The following is a 22,777-nucleotide window of genomic DNA, read 5'->3' as shown; positions in this document are numbered from 1 at the left end:
GAGGCTGAGCATCCAACAGGGCAGCTGAGGGACACAGGGCTAAAGACAGCAGGGAAGGGAAGAAATGAGAAGTAAAAGAGAACAGATAGAGGAATAAAACCAAGGAGGTGTGATGGTTTCTTTAATTAGCCTGGAGAAAAGAAAAGTTTACCTTGCTCATGGAAGAACAGGTTGAAAAGACAAAATAGTTACTAAATAATCAAATTGAGTTAAGGATACATTTTCTTTATAAAACATCCAAACAGAAAAAAAAAAAAAAAAACCCAAATCGTAACATAAAGCATGAAAAATTATTAGGGAGTTCACACATCTATCTGCAGCCTTCACTCAGGTTAAGAAATGGAACGTTTCCCACACCCAGAAGCCCTGCTCAAATCCTTTTAATTTTATCCACTCATCCCCCCCAGACCCCTCCCCATTATCTCTAAACTGACTTCTAGAGCGATGGCTGCCCCCTGTGTGCTTGTCACCAGCTGCTCCTCCACCTTCTCTGGACACCAGCTGGTCCAGGATAACCTCAGAGCAGAGGATCTTATTGTGGAAGTGACTGCCGATGATGCCATGAGGTTTTATCCCTGGACCATTGATAGTAAATACTATTCAGCAGGTACCAATCTATGTGTGGTGCCAAACAAATTTCTAATCACTGCAGAAGTCATGGAGTCTGTCCAAGCATTTGTGGTTTACTTTGACAGCACACAAAAATCTGGTCTTGATAGTGTTTCTTCATGGCTTCTGCTGGCAGAAGCATGGTTACCTGTAGTCATGATCTTGGTCTGTGACAGAGTGTGTGGAAATGGTGTAAACCGGCAAAAAGCTCAAGAATGGTGTATCAAACATGGCTTTGAATTGGTAGCACTCAGTCCAGACGAGTTGCCTGAGGAGGAGGATGACCTCCCAGAATCTACAGGCATAAAGAGAATCGTTCAAGCCTTGAATGCATACGTGTGGTCCAATGTAGCGATGAAGAATGACAGGAACCAAGGCTTTAGCCCTCTTAGCTCATTGGCTGGAGCAAACCATAGCACTGGGTCAGCAGAGACGTATCATTCAGAGCAGCCCCATTTGCCAGCACCTGCTAGGACTGAACCCCTCTTGGAGCATCGGGGTGGTGCATCTAACACAACAGACGCTCAGGCTGATAGCATCGTGGATCCCATGTTAGATCTGGATATTCAAGAATTAGCCAGGCTTACTACTGGTGGAGGAGATTTGGAGAATTTTGAAAGACTCTTCACAAAGTTAAAGGAAATGAAAGACAAGGGTGCGATGCTCCCTCATGAGCAAAGAAAGCTGCATGCAGGAAAGGTGGCCGAAGCCTTCTGGGTGGCAGTTGGGGGAGACAGAGATGAAATTGAAGGTCTTTCATCTGATGAACACTAAATGATTCATGCTAGGGTCTGACTGCCTGAGATACTTCCCTGCTCCACCCAGTTCTATTTTGCTGAACTTCCCATCATCATGTTGGCCACCTGACTTAGTTCTGGGGCCCCCTTACTTTTAGTTTTTAGTAGGGGATAGTAGGGCTTTTCTCCCTTGGTATATTTTAAGAGAGTGAGGAGTACAAGGACAACAAGGAGTGAGAGTTTTTCAAATACATCTTTTCCAGGAATAGGAGTGAAATGAGGCTCAGCGGCCTGTGTGATTTGCCCAAGTTGAAAGAGAAGGCCACCACACCATTCCAGGTCTGCCTTTTATGTAATGTCTTCTGCAGTTACACTCGATTACTGCAGATCAGGAGCTGGTGCTACCTTTCCTCGGGCTTCTGGATTTTCTGCTTTCAGGGAGCTTGCTGCTCTGAGCTTCGGTGCTTTCGATTGCAGAAAGGGAGCAGCTGCTGATAGGATTTGTGCTGTAGTCGAGGTGGGGCCAGAGTCAGTGGACCTCAGGTTAGTCTCCAGCTGAAAAATGCCTCTGGACATTTCATCTGAAATAGAGGGTCTCAGCTCACACTAGAAGCTGTTGAGAAACAAGTATGAATTTTTTGACGATGATAGAGGAGGCAAAGGTGTCCTCCTCTGCTATAGAGATAAAACAAACCCATCTACCTTGCTGGATTGCTGTTGTGGGGGCACAGGTAGGGATTTTTGTTTAAGAGAGAGAAGGGAACTTCAGGAATTCCCTGTTCTGGGCCATTGAAGCAGCATGTAATCGGAACCGGAGGCTTTTGCATTAGTCGCACCAAGAAGAAACTGTTCTTCCTTAGAACTCTTGAGATGTCAGAGCTTTGCCATCACACTTTATACCCTCAAAACAGGGCAGTTTTCCCCCTCTTTGTCTCTGAGAGCCAAACAGATCACTGCCAAAACAGCCATACTGCAGTGTGGGTGAGCCAGGAAAGGATGTGAAGGGCTAGGCAGTGAAGCTCTGAGGACCTATGCTACTTCCAGGGCTGGGGGGACGAGGCAGGGGCAGCCTGAGGGGAACTGATTGCCAGAGGGAACGTTTCCAAAGGAAGGGAGGAAAGAGAGCAAATAAAAATCCCTATTTCTGTGTTTGTAGATACTTGGTAATGCATGCCATTAACCTTCACCGTGGTGGTCACTGCCCCGGTTCTAGACTGGTGCCCCATGGCTCTAGACTGACTGGATGGTGCTGGCTAAGAACTAATCCTGGCCTACCATGGACTGTGAACTCCTTCGATTACCAGCAGAACCAAGTTTCAGATGCCGCTCTGTGCACCGCCTTCTAAGCACTTCAGAAAGAATGGCTGGAAGACTGGAATGTCTCAGGTTCTGGACCAGGGCAGCCACCAGGAGGGAAGGTTTCAGTGATTGGAGCACTCAGGAAGAGCCATCATCACAGGCAACTTTAGCAGTTACCTTGCTTGGTGACTCTTTTTTTCCCTCTTCCTTTTCTTTTTTCCCCTCTTTTAACTATTGTGAAGGTCTTTGAGACGGTAGTTGAACACCATCCCATCATTGTTTCTTTGAGGTGACATTAGCTATTTATTAAGAATATAAGGGAAGTTGGCTCTGGGATTGCAAAATGAAAGGCAGAATGTTCTTCTCAAAACATGAAGGGTTCCAAAAAATCATCAGGTCACATGGTTAGGAAAGACAGACTAGAAAAAGCTGTGAGTGTGATTTTTGTGGATTGAACAAAGCCAGGTGATTAAAATATGATTTATTTATAAAGTAAAAAAAATAAATAAACTGACTTCAAACACCAAAGACTAGTTTTGCCTGTTTTTAAATCTTAAACAGATGGAATCATATGGAATGTATGCTTCATTCTCTGGCTTCTATCAATTTTACATCTGTGTGAGTCACTCATTTTACAATAGATGACACTTGCTCATTCATTTTTGTTGCTGTATAGTATTTTCATGATATGAATATACCACAACTTTGCCTATCCATCCTGAATGCTGATGGACACTTAGATATTTTCTAAATTGGGAATTTTTACAAATAATGGTGTACATAATGTGTACATATCTTTTGGAGTGAAATTGCTGGATCATAGGTTCTGTGTGTGTTTGGCATTAGTAAATATTGCGAACTATTTTCTAAAGTGGTTGAACCAAATCTCCAAGAATATTGTATGAAAGTTGTGTCACTATGTGGTGGAATAATGGTACCCCTGTAAAGGTATCCATTGTCCTACTTCCCAGAACCTGTGAATATATTACTTTACATAGCAGAAGGGACTTTACAGTTATGATTAAACTAAGGATCTTGACAGAGAGGGATTACTCTGGATTATACAGGTGGGCCCAATGTTATCGCATGAGTCCTAAAATGTGGAAGAGAGGGAAAGAAAGTCAGAGGAGATGTGACCATGGAGGGGATGGTCATAGACAGGTAATGCTGCTGGCTATGAAGATGAAGGAAGGACACACAAGCCAAGAAATATGGAGGTCTCTAGAAACTAGAAGAAGCAAGGAAACGAATTTCCCTGTAAATCCTCTGGAAAAGAAAACGGCCCTGCTAAAGCATTGATATATCCCAGTGAGACTTGTGTCAGACTTCAGACTTCAGACCCACAGAACTGTAAGAGAATATATTTGAGTTGCTTTAAGTCCCTAAATTAGTGATAGTTTGTTATATCATCAACAATAAAATAAGAGACTCCACATCCTCAACAATATTTGGTATTTCAAGCTCTCCGCTATTCTGGTAGGTGTATTATAGTATCTCATCATAGTTTTAATTTATATTTCCTTGATGAAAAATTATAGTAAGCACCTTTGCATATGTTTCTTAGCCATGTGGATATGCTCTTTATGATGTCCCTGTCTATTGCCCGTTTTCCTATTGACTGTCCTTTTCTTATTGATTTGTGTAGTTCTTTGTATATCTTTGTATTTATATTATCTTCCACTTTATAGCATGTGTTTTCCCTCTCCTAATAGTGTCTTAGGATGACAGAACTTCTAAGATAGTCCAATTTATGGACTATTATCTACGGCCAATTTATGCATGGCCAGTGTTATGTCTGTTTAAGAAGTCAACCCTTACCCCAAGGTCAAGATATTCTTCAAGAAGATATTTTGAAGCTTTATTGTTTTGCATTTCATATTTGTATCACAACCCCTCTGGAATTGATTTTTATGTATGGAGTGAGGTAGGGATCAAGTTTCTTTTTTTTTTTCCCCTCACATGACACTCCAGTTGACCTAGCTTTCCATTACAACTCTACAGTGTCTTTCTCTTACTACTTTAGATTGCTGCTGCTGTTATCAGGCAATTCATACACGTGTGAGTCTGTCTTCTGGACTCTTTATTGGTGTATTTGTTATGTCCAATCCATTACCACACACTCTTAATTTTTGTAGCTTTAATATATATCTGGACATTCAGTAAAGGATATTCATCTCATTTGTTCATTGTCCTTCAAAATTATTGGCTATTTTTGTCTTGGCCTTTTGCATTTCCACATAGACATTTCTTTTTTTTTTTAATCTTTTTTTAAGACTTTATTTATTTATGTATTCATGAGAGACACACACAGAGAGAGGCAGAGACACAGGCAGAGGGAGAAGCAGGCTCCATGCAGGGAGCCTGATGTGGGACTCGATCCCAGGACTCCAGGATCATGCCCTGGGCTGAAGGCAGCGCTAAACTGCTGAGCCACCCGGGCTGCCCTCCACATAGACATTTCAAATCAGACTGTGAATACACACACACACACACACACACACACACAAATTGCTCAGATTTTTATTGAGAATGAATCGAATCTGATGCAATTGACATCTTTACAAAATTGAGTTTTCTAATCCATGGCCTTGATGTAGCCTTACATTTTACTTAAGAATTTAATAAATTTTGCTCAATAATGTCTTTCTAGTTCTCTATGTAATGGTCCTGCATATCTTTCATTAGATTTATTTCTAGGATTTGACTTTTTTTTTAAGATTTTATTTATTTATTTGAAAGAGAAAGAGCATGCATAAGAGAGAAAGAGAGAGAGAGAGAGAGAGAGAGAACAAGCAGAAGGAGAAGCAGGCACTCCTCAGAGTAGGGAGCCCAACATGGGTCTTGATCCCAGGACCCCAAGATCATGACCGAAGCCGAAAGCAGACACTTAACTGACTGAGCCACCTAGGTGCCTCTAGGATTTGACTTTTTAAATGATATTATAAATGGTATTATATTATAAATGGTATTATATTTTTAGATCTATGTACAATTATTGAATACTGACATATAGAATTGACATTGTGTCTAGTGACTTTACTAAACTTACTTCTTAATAATTTATTTGTGTATTCTTGTATTTTCTGCAGATACAATCAGACCATTTATGAATAATGACAGCTTTACTTTGGAAGAGGCACACTTTATGTAGGAGAATGTGGAGAAATTGGAACCCCTATACATTACTGATAGGAATATAAAATGGTGTGGCTGCCTTGGACAACAGTTGGCAATTCCTCAAAATGCTAAAGATATAGTTACCATGGGATCCAGCAATCTCAATACTAGGTATATAACCAAGTGAACAGAAAGCATGAATCTATACAAAAACTTGCATGTAAATGTGTATAGTGGCATTATTCACAATAGCCAAAAAATAGAAAGCACCCAAATGTCTACAACTAATGAGTGGATAAATAAAATGTTTACCTACATAATAAGGTATTATTCATCCATAAAAAGGAATGAAATACTGATAGATGCAACTTGAAAATATTATGCTGAGTGAAAGAAGCCAGTCACAAAAGGCCACATATTTTATGAACCCATTTATATAGTACATCCAGAACAGGCAAATCCATCCAGGCAGAGATTAGTGATTTTCTAGGCCCAAGGTTTGTGGGGGTGGTAATGGGGAGTGACTATTGAGTACGTTTCTTTTGAGGATGATGAAGTATTCTCAAACTAGATGTGATGATGGTGGTACAACTCTATGAAATAGTTTCAAAACCATTGAACTGTACACTTTAAATGGATCACTTCTATAGAATATGATTTATATCTCAATAAAAGTATTAAAATTTTTTTATGTGGGACCTTGAAAGCTTAAAAAAAGGAGCTAAACATAAACTAATGTTTTGTAGTATAATAGGTGAATTGGGAGATTTTTGGCAATTCTTATTTTTTCTTTATACTGTTTTGGATTTTTATACATGTATTTTTTAAAAACATTTGTGTATTTTAGAGAGAGTGTGTGTGTGGGTGGGGGAGAGAGAGAATCCCAAGCAGGCTCCATGCCCAGCGCAGAGCCTAACACAGAGCTTGATCCTGTGACCCCAAGAACACAACTGGAACCGAAACCAAGAGTTGGATGCACAACCAATTGAGCCACCCAGGCACCCCTATACATTATTTTTATAACTGGAAAAATAAAAAAGAATATATGTCACAAAGAGGTAGAATTTCTCCCTCCTCAACTCCCCCCAGTAGCAACAACAATAAAAACAAACAAACAAACAAAAACACTAGGAACATAGTTTGAAGGAGCAAAGAATTGGCATCTGAGTTCAAGATTGTCTTAACCCAGGATAACTTGGCTTGAAACAAGTGTTAGGTGGTGGTAAATGACAGCTAATGAAGCAAAGGGCATTTGGTGGAAAGACTATTTATATATACTTATAGTCTTTATATATATGTGTGTGTATATATACACACATATATATATTTAATTGAAGTAACTGGCATACAATATTGTATCAGTTTCAGGTGTGCAACACAGTGATGAGACACTTGTACACACTGCAAACTGTTTGCCACACTAAGTCTAGTTACTGAAAAGATGCTATTAAGGCACATGTTTGGGATTTTCACGGAATTAGTACAAGCAAAATATTAGAAAGATAGTTTTTGCATTCTTGGCCAGAGTGAACTGAAAAAGACTGGTTAGAAAGTTGCTAGTGTGGTTTGAAGTGGTAAATACTCTGGTCAGGATGCTTTGTGAGAAAAGAGTTGAAAAGGTGATCTTAAATGTTTCAGTGGTTAAATCAGCAGGGAATAGTGAAGGCCTAGTTGGCAAGAGCTTACACGTAAAAGGACAGAGGCTCTCCCGATGCCAGAGAAATTGGCTGAGGAACAGTTTTGATGGAAAAGTCGTGAACATGATGATATACGAATGCTATTAGAATGAGGATTCCAATGTTTGAATTTCAATTCCCCTACTTGTGATCTGACTTCTGACAAATTATTTAACCTCTTTGAGCTTTGGTTTTCCTTATTTTAAAAATGGTAATATAAGGGGCGCCTGGGGGGTCCATCATTTAAGTGGTGTCCACCTTCAGCTCAGGGGGCTGGGGGCTCCGGGGGGGCCTGGGATAGAGCCCCTTGTCCCCGCCCTGCTGAGCAGGGAGCCAGTTTCTCCCTCTGCCCTTTCCCTCCCCCCGCTAACCTCTGCCCCTACTAAGCTCCTCTCCCCCCTTCAAATAAATAAATAAAATATTTTTAAAGAAATGGTAATACCAGTATCTACTTCACAGTTGTTTTACGGGTTAAAGCAGGAAGTACATAAAAGCATTCAGCAGGATACCTCACACATATAACTAAAAAATATAGTTGCCAAATGCACTATATTACCATTGAGGGGAATGAGGTGGCGGGTACACAGGACCTCCTTGCACGTTTTTTTTTTTTTTTTTTTTTTTTTGCAATTTCCTATAAGTCTGTAATTATTTCAAATTAAACAGTTTTAAAATGTATTAGCTATCTTGTGTACGAATTGTATTGCGTCGTCGTGTTAATTCTTTTTAAAATGTTTTATTTTTTCATCAAGTGAAGTAAAGACCAGGAACACAAGCAATTGGTTACAAAGAGTTACCCAGAAGTGAAATGAGAATGGAAGCAATTTCTTCTGAACCAGAGAGCCACCATAGAACCACAAGGCAACATTCCTGTGAAGTGACCTTGGAATCAATGTATGAGGGGCACCTGGGTGCCTCAGTGGTTGAGCATCTGCCTTTGGCTCAGGTTGTGATCCCGGAGTCCTGGGATCGAGTCCCACATCAGTCCCGCTCCCCTCCCTGCAGAGAGCCTGTTTCCACCTCTGCCTATGTCTCTGCCTCTCTGTGTCTCTCATGAATAAAAATAAAATCTTAAAAAAAAAAAAAAGACTCAAGGTATGGTTTATTCGCTGAGTTTATCTGGGTTTCAATATGCGGTTTACCTATGGTATTTTCCTGGTTCATCCTGACTCATCCATCCAGATTTAGAATAATAAACATTTCCTCAGCACATACTCTTGTGGGGTAGGCTCTTGAACATTGCTTTGAACTGCAGCTAACATTTTCTGCATTTTAAGAGAAAGGCACACATTAATACTGCTATTTTAATACACTTCTTGCTTGCCATTCTCACATCTTAGTATTTACAATAAAGTTAAACCTTGTGAAACAAATTGTACAGGATGCTGTACCTCGGCTGGAATAACTGTATCTCCGTGGAAAATCCTTTTGGCTCTACTAATGTGGAGAACAGGAGAGCACTTCACATAGTGGATAAGAAAGAGGGTTTATTTTCTTTTATACTGGGTTTACAATGGTGGTTCTAACAGGATGCTCTATTCTGTTCAGAACAAGCCTGTGCTAAAACTTGCAGTGGTGGCTGACCACAGGACAGAGCTTATGTTCTGCTGCATTCCACGGGCAACCTTCAACTCTTAGAAGTAGAGAAAGAATGGCCTGAATAGGGCTGACTCAGATGGGGCTCAGTTCTGCAGCTACTTTCTCTGCCATTCTGTCTTTCTTTTCTCAGATGGTCTGACAAAATGGATGTTTAGCTGATGTGAGTAAAAAGAGATCCAATGTCGTTGAAAAACAACCAAACTATGAAAGACCTGGGAAAGGCTAAGATTTCACATTTTGGAATGTCGCCTTGACATAGAACTTAAAGGGACCTGGAAGAGGCAAGGGAACAAAAAGATAAATATTTTACACAAATATTTACCTTTTTACAATTTACCAAAATAGGTAATGGAGGCTTTCAGTAAGAGATTGTAGCCATTAATTAAAAAAGAAAAAAGAGAAAATGTTGTTTTTACTTGACAATGGCAATCTTTGAGGGACATTTCATCAACCTGGCTCTTAGAAAACAGAGAGATAAATAAAAATGAATTTAAAAATGTGTTTAAAAAGCACTTTCTCATATAAGTATTTCTCCATTTTCAGACTGGTTCATCTTTTATTATTCAAAACAATAACTAAAAGATCTGCCTTTTATATCTTTTCACCTTCAGGAATGAACATTCTGAAGAAAAAAGTAAACAGTTCAATTACCAATACAGGAATTAATAGCATCAAGCAGTGCCAGGTAGGTTTCTTTTTCTGGTAATATTTTCCTCATGATATTTATTGTGTTTGAAGAGCCAAACACATTGATTTCCAAGGCTCCTTGGCAACTAATGGAAGTTTTCACTTGAAAGAGGACTTGTTCTGAAAAATTCAGGCTTTCATAGCCACATACTCAATAATTTTAAAAAATTGACTTGTGGGGTGCTGGCTAGCTCAGTTGGTAGAAGATGTGGCTTTTGATCTCGAGATTGTGAGTTTGAGCCCCGTGTCAGGTGTAGAGATTACTTAAAAAATAAATAAGTGGGGACACCTGGGTGGCTAAGCGGTTGGGCGCCTGCCTTTGGCCCAGGATGTGATCCTGGAGACCAGGGATCAAGTCCCACATCGGCCTCCCTGCATGGAGCCTGCTTCTCCCTCTGCCTATGTCTCTGCCTCTCTCTCTGTGTCTCTCATGAATAAATAATAAGTAAGTAAGTAAGTAAGTAAGTGGGACGCCTGGATGGCTCAGCGGGTAAGCCTGCCTTTGGCCCAGGATGTGGTCCTGGAGACCTGGGATCGAGTTCTACACTGGGCTCCCTGCATGGAACCTGCTTCTCCCTCTCCCTATGTCTCTGCCTCTCTTTCTGTGTGTCTCATGAATAAATAAATACATAAATCTAAAAATATAAATAAGTAAAATCTTTGAGAAAAATTGACCTGTGACATTCCCTCTATTTTACAGATTTCAGTGGCAAAGCAGGTTCAGACTTTACACTTTGTGTGGTGCTTTCACCACTTAACTTCTAGAATCCACAGGCTACATGATAAATGAAATTGGGGTAAGGGCATATAGAAAAATGATGGCTATTCTTTGTTTAAATACCATTTTTCATAAGGAGGGAACAGAGTGAGTTTTATAAGTGCTGGTTTAAAAACCATGTATCTTTACAGAAGGAGTAGAGAAAAGAAATCAAATGTAAAAAACATGTAGTTATGCTGAACTATGAGTAGGGAAACCCTCATCAAAATGGCTAAAAATCATACTGCCTAAAAGGACCTGTAGTAACACGTAAAGCAGGTAGGATAACAAGTGCATAGTTCTTGAAGAACATGTACAAAAATTACATAGACCCTCCTCTTTTGCTGCCTTCCCAGAGAGGGGTGAGAGAAAGTTTACTGAGGCCCAGCTACCAAAGGCAGAGTTCCTTCATCTTTCTGTATCCCAGGCTAGCAATCTGGTACATCATCTCTATTTTACTACCATCACTGAGATTTATAAATCTGACTTCTGGGTAGATTGTCCAGATAGTTTTTGTCATCTTTGTATCTCCAGTGGCTGAAGTAGAGTTGGAAGCCTGTAGATTTTGTGTTATTTGTAGAGCAGCAGTTAGTGCAAAGAGCCAAATCTTCTCCCCCTCTTTTTTTGCTAAAATGGTAGGTGGTCAAGACAAATACCCGCAAGCAGGGCCGAACTCTCATGGACTGAGTCAACTGGGACTGGATTCTGTTAATAGTTTGTGAATTTCCAATTGCCATTAAGGATTTCTGTCATTTTGACGGTTTAGCATCAGCTGAATTCACATAAGGGCATTCTGCAATGGAAAGAAAAAAATATAATGAGTTTGGCCTGTATTCTACTTTTGAGAAAATTAGACACACATCTGGAGTAATAGATTCTATTCTTATTTTTATTGCTTTTGGAAATGTAATACATAATGTATACAATCTGTTCTACCTTCTAATATCTGAGAGGGAAGTTTTTGGAATACCTATGTGGAACCCACTTTATTACACAGCATTATGAATTTCAGAGGATTGATCCGATCCTTAAGTCTGATTTTCAACAGCATTAAATGCCCATACAGTGGGATAAGGTGCCCAACCCCTTGCAGTCAAAAGTCTATGTAAAACTTTTGACTCCCCCAAACTTTATAGCCTATTGTTGACTGGAAGCCTTACCAATAACTTAGTTGATTTGTATATAGTATGTATTATATACTGCATCCTTACAATAATACTTAAGTTTTTCCAAAATTTCTAGGCTACGCTGTTTGAGCTTTTTTTTTTAAAGATACTTATTTATTATTATTTATTATTTACTTGTTTATTTATTTATTTATCTGAGATACAGAGAGAGAGAGAGAAGCATAGACACAGGCAGAGGGAGAAGCAGGCTCCATGCAGGAAGCCCGACGTGGGACTCAATCCCGGGTCTCCAGGATCAGGTTCTGGGCTGAAGGCGGCGCCAAACCGCCGAGCCACCCGGGCTGTCCTGTTGAGCATTTTTAAATCGTTGCAAATCTCCCCCAATTTTTCCAATATATTTATTTTTTTAAACCTACACACAGTTCAAACCCATGTCGCTCAAGGGTCAACTGCATAGTGTCCTCCGTGAGGACCGCAATGCAGAAAGGGACAAGCTGATAATTCAGAATTTCCTCTCTCCAAGACACCAGGCCAGCCAATGTGGTATCCTTCAAACGATTGGGTGTTTTGTTCTCCACTTTGGGAGATTACCATTTTTGAGGCCCGTAGGTGGAGCTGGAATAGATTAGAGTCTCGGAGATAGGACCGTGTGGAATGGGAGTCAGAAAACTTGGGTTCAGCCTCCACTTTGCACTTGAGCTAATCCCTTAATACATGTTAAAAAAGAAAAAAAAAAAGCGGCGATAATAAAATCTGTAATAGTGATTTCAGTCGTGCACATGAAGTGCTAGCGAAACTATTTAAAGTGAAAAAAAAAAAAAAAAAAAAAAAGCGGGCAGCCCGGGTGGCTCAGCGGTTTAGTGCCCAGGGCCGGGATCGAGTCCCACGTCGGGCTCCCTGCAAGGAGCCTGCTTCTCCCTCTGCCTGCGTCTCTGCCTCTTTCTCTCTTTCTCTGTCTCTCATGAATAAATAAATAATTTAATTTTTAAATTAATAACTTAAAATTTTTTTAATTTAATTAATTAAAATTAAATTTAATTATAAATTACAAATTTAATCAATAATTTAAAAAAATAATTTTTTTAAAAAAGGGTGGGGGGAGCTAATCGTAGGGCTGTTCCCGGGGCACCACGTCCCAGGTAGCAAGTGCCCTGCTGGGTTGCTCACGCTCGTCGCCGGCCGCGGTAATCCTGGCGCAGGCTCCCCCTCCACCGGCACACGGGCTACCCCCCAAGAAAACGGCAGGACGGGGATCCGAACCCAGGCCCGCGCGCGCCCTCGCTGGAGCTCTTCCCGCTGGGTCAGCGCTCGACGGGCAGGCCCGGGGGCGGGCGGCGCCGGGATGAGCGTGTCCGTCGGCCGCCTGGCGGCAGGACCCCGCGCTTTGTCCGCCGCCGCTGCGCCAGGGCCCCGGCGCGCGGGGAGGCGGCGCTTCCTGCCCCCGGAGGGTGGGCCCCGCGGCCTCCGCCGGGCCTCGGATCGCCGACGACGTGCGTGCAGCCCCGGGGGCGAGCCCGCCGGGAAGGGCCGGGCAGGGCAGGGCCGGGCAGGGCCGGGCAGGGCCGGTGGGCGAGGCCGGTGACCCAACAAAGCGGGCCGCGCCGCGCCGCGCCGCGGGAGGCCCCGCCCGGGCCGCGCTCCGGGCACACGCCGCAGGGTCCCGGGCGGCTCTCGGCGTCAGGGCGCCTCGGGCCCAGGGTGTGAGCGCGCGCCGCCGAGCCGGGAGCGAGGGAGGCGGAGGAGCGGCCGCCCGGGAGCCGCACGGGAGCGGCGCAGAGCGGCCGGGCGAGGCGGGGCGGGGCGGGGCGGCGAGGGGCGGGGCCAGGCCGGGCGAGGCGGGGAGGGGCGGGGCCAGGTCGGGCGGCGAGGGGCGGGGCCAGGCCGGCCCGCGGCGCCCGCCCCCCCGCGCCCCGGAGCCGCCCCGCCCGCGCGCGCCCCCGCCGGCCCGGCCCTCCTGCTCGCCGCCCCGCCCGCGCGCGCGCCCCGGCTCCCCGCTCGCGCCGCTCCATGTAGCCCCGGCTCCCCGGGAGACGGAGGAGGAGGGGGCGACCACAAGATGGCGGGTACGTGGCCCCCTGGCCTCCGGGCGCGGCGGCGGCGGCGGCTGCGGCGGCGGCGGCGCCTCCCCCCGACTGGCGGCCGGCGCGGGGTCCCGGCGCGGGGAGGAGGCGCCGCGGGGCCGGGAGGGCGGGCGGCGGGGGCGGCGCGCCGGGTCCCGGGGCGCTGACCGGCCTTTCTTCTCTCCCCTCGGCGCAGACCTCTCGCTGCTCCAGGAGGACCTGCAGGAGGACGCGGACGGATGTGAGTGCGCCGGCGGCCCGCGGGGAGCGGCGCGGGAGGACGGGCGGCGGCGGCGGCGGCGGCCTGCGCTCGGGGCTCGGCGCTCGGGGCTCGGCGCTCGGCGAGGCGTGGCCCTGGGCCGGCGGGGCCGCGAGCCGCAGGAGGGACCCGCGCTGGGCCCGCGGGCGGCGGCACTCGCGGCGTGTGGGCCCGGGGAGCTCGGGGGCGCGGGCCGACGTGTGCGCTGGCGCCCGGCGGGCCTCCGCGGACCCCAGCCGCCGCGCCCGGGCTTCGCCTTGCGGAGTCGCCGGCGAGTGTCAGCGGGCGGCCGGCCGCAGGGAGCCGGCCCGGGCGGCGCACCCGGGAGTCCCCGGAGCTCGGGGCGGTGTTGGGATGCCGGACCCCCCCTGTGATTCGTGGATTCCGGGAAGGCTGGAAGGTGTGGCCTTAGCTGGAGTTCCTAGCGCTGGGGAGCTTACTGCTCTATTGCAGATGTTCGCGGGGCACCCAGACCTCCCAAAATAGGACGATTTCAGCTTTTCCGTGAGAAAGGGAAGTTTTAAAACAGGCGATCTTTTGTTTGAAAAAACAAAACAAGACAAAAAAAAAAAAAAACAAAAAGGAAAGGGGAGGAAAAAAGAACTTTGACGTTGTCTGCAGAAGACTGTCAGGAAGGAACTGGTATTTAGAAAGGAATTTGTTTATTTCGTGTGTGCCTAAGCATCCGAAGATAATTTGGAAATTGTTCTGCGTGGAAATGATAACCACGGTAGAATTTGTGGCGTATTTAGGGGGAAAGCCTGCCCGTTGCTGAGATTTACTGTGGCTAATACCTGGGTAAGTAATTCAGGGATGGTTGCATTCTGAAATTGCTCTTCTAAATTCTGTGTGGTTCAGCCTTAGCGCTGTGTAATGTGGTTTCCCTTGGCCGAATTAAGCTTCATTTTCGAATTCCTAGGTTTTGAGTGAGGTAAGGGGAATTTACCATTCAGAAGGGTTCTCTAAAAGGAGTATTTTTAAAGCAAACGAACCATATGCAGAATTAACTTTCGCTAACTCTGGGTTGGTGTTTTTGGTGTTTTTTGTGAAGTACAAAGCTCTCTCACACAGGGAGCAGTACTAACATAGTGAGGGACAGCTTCTACACTTCACCTAATGCTTTATGTTAGGCCACCTGTCTGCCTGCTAGTGAGTTGAAAAGGCCATTCAAGGCAGCTGGTGATTGCTTGCAAAGTTAAGGTTGGTAAGGTGGCTCCCATCGTTATCTCAAACAGGGGCTTCTCATTTCTGTGATTAGCTTCAAGACTTTATAAATAGAAGACACAGCAGTCAGCAGGGGTTTAGGAATGCACGCAGCAAGAACTTTTGCCCCTTCCTTTATTTTCATTTCTTGTGACATGCACTCTTAAAGGATGAGCTAGTGTCCCGTTTCCTCATTGAGTCTATAGAAGCCTAGTCTAGAAGGGAAAGCACACCTGTGAAGAACTCAACAATGATTTATTCATGAGCTGCAAGACTTCTGTGTACTGAGGATATAGCTCTGCAAAGGACGGCCACAATCTATGCCCTCTAGTGGTTTATTAGCAGTTTTAATATAAGTGTGATGAAGAAGATATGAGAGGCAGCATAACAGTAGTTAACAGACAACACTCTAGAGCCAGACTCTTGTGTTCCAGTTTTGTTATTATCATTTTGGACAGACCCCTGCAACTCCCTAAACCTCTGTATGCTCACGTTTCATCGTTTGTAAGTAAGCATACTAAGTATTGCCTATTTAGAGTTGTTTAGAGCCTTACATAAATTAAGATACGTAAAGCGCTGAGTACTTGGTAAATACTGTTAAGTGGTGGTGGTTATGAGTGAAGAAGGGAAGCTTAGAAGAGGAAATACTGATGTTGAACATTACAGTACAGAATTAATATAATTATAGACGTTGCTAATGCTTGCAATTAACTTATTAAAGGTTCTGTTAGTTCCTAGTGTGTTTTAATTTAGGATAAAACATTACACATCTGAAGGCATAGTTTATTTGCATATTTATGAATTGATTTAAGACTTCGTTAGAATAATTGCATATTTTTTTCAGTTGCTAAGGTCTTTACAGGTGCTACCTTTACCTGGAATATTTGGGAACAAAGGATCTTTGAACATGTGGCCAGTTGAAGGACCACTTGCTGTCTGTTGTGAAGGGAGAAAGAATGAGGAGGAAATCTGGCTTTGATGCCTAGGCCAAGGGTAAGAGAAATGGAGAGAAAATGAGAAAGCTTGTCACCTCCTGGAGAAGCTGGAGAAGGTAGAGAGGACCAGAGATGTTAGAGAGAATGAAGCTTGGGCTGCCCTTACAACTAGAAAGTATCGTATGAACTTGATTTTCTGTCTCAGGCAAACCCTGGGATGGAGGCCCGCCTCCAGGGTACTGTATACCAGGTCCTGCTGCTTCAGCCCAACTAGGTCTAAGTCGGTGCTCGTGATGGGAAGAAATTACGTTCTTGCCGAACTCTAGAATCTTGGTTGTCTTTCCTAAAAGCAGAACCTAGACTAAGAAGAGAGAAAATGTACAGGTGATCTGCAGCTGTGGAGGCTAGAAGGGGATCTGGGTGGGGTTTGGATCTTGAACAGTGGTAGGGGGAGGCATTGCCAAGCCTTGATAAGTCCGAGGTCTTTTGTTTTGGTTTCTCTTACGTCCCAAAGTCTCTGTACAGAGCCCATAGAAAAGTGGGTAGACTGGGAGAAGGGTTGGTCAAAGACTGACTTGGCTGATACCCTTGAGAAAAAGAAGCAAAATCCTAGTATGTGAAAAGTGGTGCATTGTATGTACTAGCAGAACATCATGAAGGTAAGTAAAGGAAATGATTAGGTGCTATTAAGGTTGTTCTAGGTTAAAAGTGATACTCTACATACGGTGTCATGAAGCATACTTTGAATTTCAAAGTGAAAGCAAGCCAGTGACACTCATTCGAGTATTTCAGCAGAGTGACTTCAGAGTTGGGAAAACACTTTCTGTTTCCTGAATCATGGGAGGCAATGCAAAATCACAGACTTTCAGGGCGAGAGATTTTAAATTTCTATTGTCAGTTTTCCAGAGATACAGTTTTGATTTATATGTCAATTGCTACATTTCTAAAATAGGGGAGCTAGGACTTTTACACAGATTATTCTTCACAGCATGCCTGTGAGATGTAGGCTGTAGTATTCTGATATTAATAAGTCAACTGATGTGCAAGGGACTAAATTATTTTCTTACGAAATGAAACTCCTTAACTACCAGCCAGAATTTTAAGCTAAACCTCCTGATTCTAAATATTGTATTTGAAATACTGTCTTGTCTTAAATTGCTCAGTTTACAACGTTGAACAGCCCAAGCCTGTTGTATAGGCAATTTGCTTGAGCCCACGCTTAGGATAACCTCGAGGATTAACCTAGCATGCTGCATATGGTTTAATTTAACCAAGAGGTCATTTGAATGAAGCTTGGGTGTAATATAACTTATTTAGTCTTTATGTTAATTTTTCTTTGAGCTGTAACTAGCATGATGTTGAAGAGCTTTTGGAACTGTATCATGGCATATGCCATACACAGAATTGTTTATATGTGAAGAAGTTTTGGAAATCTTTCACACTATAATGTTTTTCAGGTTTGAGGGAACTGTTGGATGAGTGAATTAAGGGTGGATCCAGAACTAATTTGGTATAATAACTGCCTGGACTGTACTACTTTCAAAGAGTCTCTGGGCCCTCTGACTACTTTTGAAAATTAGTTTTGATAAGATTCTTAAAGTTCTTGCCACCTAAGGGAAGTAAGGAGTAAAAAAAACTGGGGCTGTGTGTAGTAGTGGCCAGGGAATCAATTAAAAAACTATAGGAAGGTGCCCTTGAAAGTCATGATATTTAGAAGTGTTATTCAATGGGGATTTGGAAGAGTGAGTCATGAGACTTGATAGCATATTTTGATTGTTACCAACAAGACTGGACAGGAGTAATCTTTATTTAGAGATAATATAATTATTATCCTAGAAAAGCATGCTTAAAAATGGTTTTAGTGGTACCCCATGTGTATAGAATCAGACTTTTTTTTTTTTTTTCTTTTTTTAAAGAAAAGGGAAAACCCTTTGTAAATATGCATGTCAGCTGCCTGGGCTTGTAGTTGCATGACTTTAAAAAAAAAAGCATAGGTTTTTGTTTGCTCTTTACGCCTATGAAAGACAAATAGCCTTTGCTAGGTAAAGTTCATTAGTCTACCACATTTGTTTGGTAAGTAGTTTAAGATTTCTGGTCCTTTTGCCTCAGTTCTTCCTCTCATCAAAACAGAGAATTTATATTTTAAACTATTCACTCTTCTGTTTGCCTTCTATTTGGGAATTTGGAATTTTTCTCTCTTGATAGCAAAGAACTTTTTGTCATCAGCTACACGATAGGGTGGGCCGTCCCTAGACTAGAATTAAAGTGTTATTCTGCGGGGATCCCTGGGTGGCTCAGTGGTTTAGCGCCTGCCTTTGACCCAGGGCGTGATGTTGGAGACCCTGGATTGAGTCCCACATCAGGCTCCCTGCATGGAGCCTGCTTCTCCCTCTGCCTGTGTCTCTGCCTCTCCCTCTCCCCCACCCTCTGTCTCTCATGAATAAATAAATAAAATCTTTAAAAATAAAAATAAAGTGTTACTCCGCATTTAACTTGGATCTGAAAATAATGTTTTGGGAGGAGGAGGATGTGGCACACCTATGGGATTTGGGCTAAGGAGGTTAAAGGGCTTGCACTGGACTTTCAGCCAGCAGGTCACTTAAGGCCCACCTTTTCTCCAGATCCATCCTTTGATCCTCCTGTTAGGTCAAGTGTTCTTAGTTCTTTATACCACCACACCCCCCCCCCCCCCCCCCCCCCCGCCTCCGCCACCCCCCTACCCCCCCACCCACAGACTTGGGAGCAGACTTGTTCTCTGGCCTGCTTGATGTCAGGTTGGTGTTTGAGCATTTATCATACTGTAATTCTGGAATATATCTCAGTATAGTTTCCTTTTAAAAAAATTTATTGAGGGAGTGCACACACAAACAAGGAGAGGGAGAAGCAGAAGTTGACTCCCCTCTGAGCAGGGAGCTTGATGCCAGTGGATCTCAGGACCCTGAGCTGAAGGCAGGCTCAACCGACTGAGCCACCCAGGCACCAATTCCAGTAGAGTTCTGTGCAGAGGAAATAGCACTTGGTTTTGTAAACATTAGGCCTACATTCTGATTCTGGCCCGTGCTGTTTATTCACTTATTATCTTGAGCAAGGTACTGCACTTTTCTCAGCTGTTCTCTGTCTTTAAAATGTTGACAGACTTTTGGAATGATTCCAGGTTTTGGCTATTACAAATAAAGCCGTGGTGACCATTCCTGTACAAGTCTTTGTGTGGACACATATGTTCTTTCTCTTGGGTATGTACCTAGGAGTGGAATGGCTGTCTCCCTTTTTAAGGAATTGCCAAACTGTTTTCCAAAGTGGTTGTACCATTTTACTCTCCCACCAGCAGTGTGAGAGAGTTCCAGGTGCTCTACACCTTTGTCAGTGTTTGGTGTGGGTGGCCTTCATTTTAGCCATCCTATTAAGTATGTATGGTGGGTTGATTTTTGTTTTTTGTAGTTTGAATGTGCATTTCCCTAATGACTAATAATGCTCATGTTTTCTTGTGCTCATTTGCCATCTACAATCTTTGACAAAGTGTCTGTTCAAATCTTTGCCCATTCCTTCATTGGATTGCTTTCTTAAGTTTTGAGAGTTCTTTATATATTCCAGGCACAAGTCCTTTTTCAGGTATGTGATTTGTAAATATTATTTTCTAGTCTGTGACTTGTCTTATTGTTGTCTTAAAAGTGTATTTTGAGGAGAAGTTTTGAATTTTGAGGTTCAGTTTGTTATTTTTTCACAAATGCCCTTTTATCATGTTGAGAAACTTCCCTGAGTTTACTGAGAGCTTTTTTGCAATTAGGAGGGGATGTTGGATTTTATCACTTTTTTTTAAAGACTTTATTTAAGAGAAAGCATGAGCAAGGGGGAGGAGTAGAGTTGGAGAAGCTGACTCCCCACTGACCAGGGAGCCCGATGCAGAGCTCGATCCCAGGACCCTGGGATCATGACCTGAGTCAAAGACAGATGCTTAATTGACTGAGCCACCCAAGTGCCCTCTTTTTCTGCATCAATGGTTTTTTTTAGTTTTTTTTTTTTTAATATGATGAATTACATAGATTTAAAAAAAATTTTTTTTTTTTTTAAGATTTTTATTGTTCATGAGAGACAGGTAGAGACACAGGCAGAGGGAGAAGCAGGCTTCCTGCAGGGAGCCCAATGCAGGACTCAGTCCTAGGACCCTGGGATCACGACCTGAGCCGGAAACACATGCTCAGCCACTGAGCCACCCAAGTGCCCCAATATTGTTAATTTTTTTAATGGAAAATTTCAAACCTACACAGCAGATGAGTCATCATATACTGACTACTTAGCTTCAACTTTCATTTATCCCCCTCTAACGTCTGGGCTTTTTTGGGGAGAAGAGAGGAGGTAGCTACTTTAAAGACATCCTAGGTGTCATTTTAACTATATTTCACAGGGCATGTATTGAAGTGTGATGTGATGCTCTAATCTATGAGCAAAAGGGTGTGGTAAATTATGTAAATAAGGTATAGTAAATAATGAAAGCTTGAATGATTAAATTCTTTTTTTGTTTTTTAAAGATTTATTTGAGAGAGAGCTTGTGGGGGTGAGGGGCAGAGGGAGAGGGAAAGAAAGAGTCCCAAGCAGTCTGCACCTCCATAACAGAGCTGGACATGGGGCTACATCTCAGGACCCTGAGATCATGACCTGAGTTGAAATCAAGAGTTGGACCCTCAGGCGACTAAGCCACTCATACACCCCTAAATGATTAAATTCTTCAGACATTTTTAAAAAAGATTTTATTTATTTATTCATGAGAGACACAGAAAGAGAGGCAGAGACATAGGCAGAGGGAGAAACAGGCTCCATGCAGGGAGCCTGATGCGGGACTAGATACCAGGACCCCAGAATCACGCCCTGAGCTGAAGGCAGTCGTTCAACCGCTGAGCCACCCAGGCATCCCAAATTCTTTAGACGTTTGCCTTGCTGGTTCTACTGCAATAAAGCACATTTGATAATTACTAAATTCACTTTCATATTGATCACCAGATTAAGAGAAGTAACATCTTGTTTATTTTTATCAAGCAAAGCACATTTCACCCTTTTGGCCAGCCTTTATGGTAGCGAAAGAATACTGGTCAACAAAAGTTGAATTTTATATTTTAAATTGGTTTGCCCTATCTGGAAGATGACATAAACTTTAAAAATCTGAGTTGTGCTGTACCTCTAATGAGCCAGTGATCCCAGAATTATAGAAACCAAGAGTAGTTAGGGCAGCCTGGGTGGCTCAGCGGTTTAACGCTGCCTTTGGCCCAGGATGTGATCCTGGAGACCCAGGATTGAGTTCCACGTCGGGCTCCCTGCATGGAGCCTGCTTCTCCCTCTGCCTGTGTCTCTGCCTCTCTCTGTCTCTGTGTCTCTCATGAATAAACAAATAAAATCTTTAAGAAGGAAGGAAGGAAGGAAAAAGAAAAAAGAAAAGAAAAAAGAAAAGGAAACCAAGAGTTAGAGGGCAGATTATATATTTGTTCTTTAAGCAGAAGAAAGTTTAGGCCCCAGGTCTCCTAGATAAGGGTGGCAAGGTGACAGAGGCTAGAATATGATTCAGATCTTGTAGGTTTTGATATTATTTTCCTAGATATCATGTAACCTAGCTCTTCAGCTGCAAAAGGGAGGTGGGAAAATTTTTTCTGGATTTTATTTTTTCTAATTACCATTTATTGTCTGTTGGGCATTGTGCTATAACCTTATAGTATTCCCGTGAGGTCTGTGGTAACCATAAAGTTACAAAAGTGGTATCCAATGAGGTTCATCTGATGGTTAAATAATTTGCTCAGTCACCTAACTTGAAAGTGTTAGGTTAATGAACTTCTATGGCGCAATCTTTCTACTTTATTACCTTTTACTACTGTATTCTTACTGTCTTCCAACTTGACGTCCTTAATTTATCACTTAGGTCATTAACCTCCTAAAGGTTCTGGAAGATATAAAGGTAGTAACATGCTCTTAAGTATTTGATGGATAAAATAATTTTTGTCCTAAGTTGCTCCTGTCATGGAAATGTTAAAAGCAAAATACATACCTTTTGTGTTTTAAGACACTCATGTACAAGAGAGAGCCAGTCGTCGTAGTAAAAGTGGGTAAGAACGTTGATGAGATCTACTCCTGTCACTAGCTAATCCAAGTGGTCATTCCAAAATCTGAATTTATATTTAAACTTATTATACTACTTTTAATTTATAGTCAAAGTCAGGTTTTGATATATAAGCCATTTTTACATTTAAATCTATCAACTTAGTTTTTGGTAGAAGTAACTTCAAATAAATTCAGGACTTCATTTATTAGAATATTAGAGATTGGTGGTAATTTGGACCTGGATTAGCTCTAATTTTATACCTGGATTACCTATGGAAGGAAGGATTACTTACCAAAGTAATTGGGTTAATAAGACTGTAAGGAAATTGTCTACTTAAGTGAACGAACATCACATCTATAATGTATAGGCCATCCACACTTACAAGGGCTTTGGTATGCTGTATGCTTCTCAGGCAAATACTGTTTAGGAAGCATGGTCTTGGTAACTAATTTGACAGTGGATAAACACACTGTTGCCTCTTTTAATCTTAAGTATACTTTAGGGAAATCCTTTTAGAATATTCACATAGAGTGAACTTTAGGAAATTACTCTGGCTTCAATGAGGAGATTAAACATGCTATAGGATGACTTTATACGTATCAGTAAGGATTTAGTAAGCTTTTCATGTTT

The 22,777-nt window shown here is 42.9% G+C and overlaps 2 protein-coding genes and 1 long non-coding RNA gene across 8 annotated transcripts in view; 2 read left to right on the top strand and 1 right to left on the bottom strand.

The window, feature by feature from the left end:
- The first annotated feature begins 444 nt into the window (after nt 1-444).
- On the top strand, nt 445-1,383 carry LOC100685772 (alpha- and gamma-adaptin-binding protein p34-like). The gene has a single exon (XM_038541820.1). The coding sequence runs from the start codon at nt 445-447 to the stop codon at nt 1,381-1,383; it is 939 nt and encodes a 312-aa protein (XP_038397748.1).
- A 9,169-nt stretch (nt 1,384-10,552) lies between these two features.
- On the bottom strand, nt 10,553-12,987 carry LOC102152025. The gene is made up of 2 exons (XR_005362682.1): nt 12,776-12,987; nt 10,553-11,274 (listed from the first exon to the last, which is right to left on the bottom strand). It is a non-coding gene; the product is annotated as an uncharacterized LOC102152025 (long non-coding RNA).
- Nucleotides 12,988-13,562: 575 nt separating this feature from the next.
- The window catches only part of PPP4R1 (protein phosphatase 4 regulatory subunit 1), a 61,277-nt gene continuing 52,062 nt past the window's right edge, over nt 13,563-22,777 (top strand). For 2 of the 6 annotated variants that reach the window (XM_038543861.1, XM_038543860.1), the window contains exons 1-2: nt 13,563-13,671; nt 13,865-13,909. In XM_038543861.1, coding sequence (XP_038399789.1) covers nt 13,665-13,671; nt 13,865-13,909 — 52 coding nt within the window. In that variant the 5' untranslated portion in view covers nt 13,563-13,664. Of the gene's footprint in view, nt 13,672-13,864; nt 13,910-14,320; nt 14,726-15,981; nt 16,124-22,777 lie in introns of those variants that run through there. The other 4 variants (XM_038543865.1, XM_038543863.1, XM_038543862.1 and 1 more) reach the window with 3 other exon arrangements.

This window comes from Canis lupus, chromosome 7 (genome assembly GCF_011100685.1).
Source record: "Canis lupus familiaris isolate Mischka breed German Shepherd chromosome 7, alternate assembly UU_Cfam_GSD_1.0, whole genome shotgun sequence".
NCBI lineage: Eukaryota > Metazoa > Chordata > Mammalia > Carnivora > Canidae > Canis > Canis lupus.
The sequence above is the reverse complement of the archived record's forward strand: the minus strand, read 5'-3'. Positions and strand labels throughout refer to the sequence as shown.

What these genes read in the sequence shown, in the direction of transcription:
- LOC100685772 (XM_038541820.1), top strand. Translation starts at nt 445, where the DNA reads ATGGCTGCCCCCTGTGTGCTTGTCACCAGCTGCTCCTCCACCTTCTCT.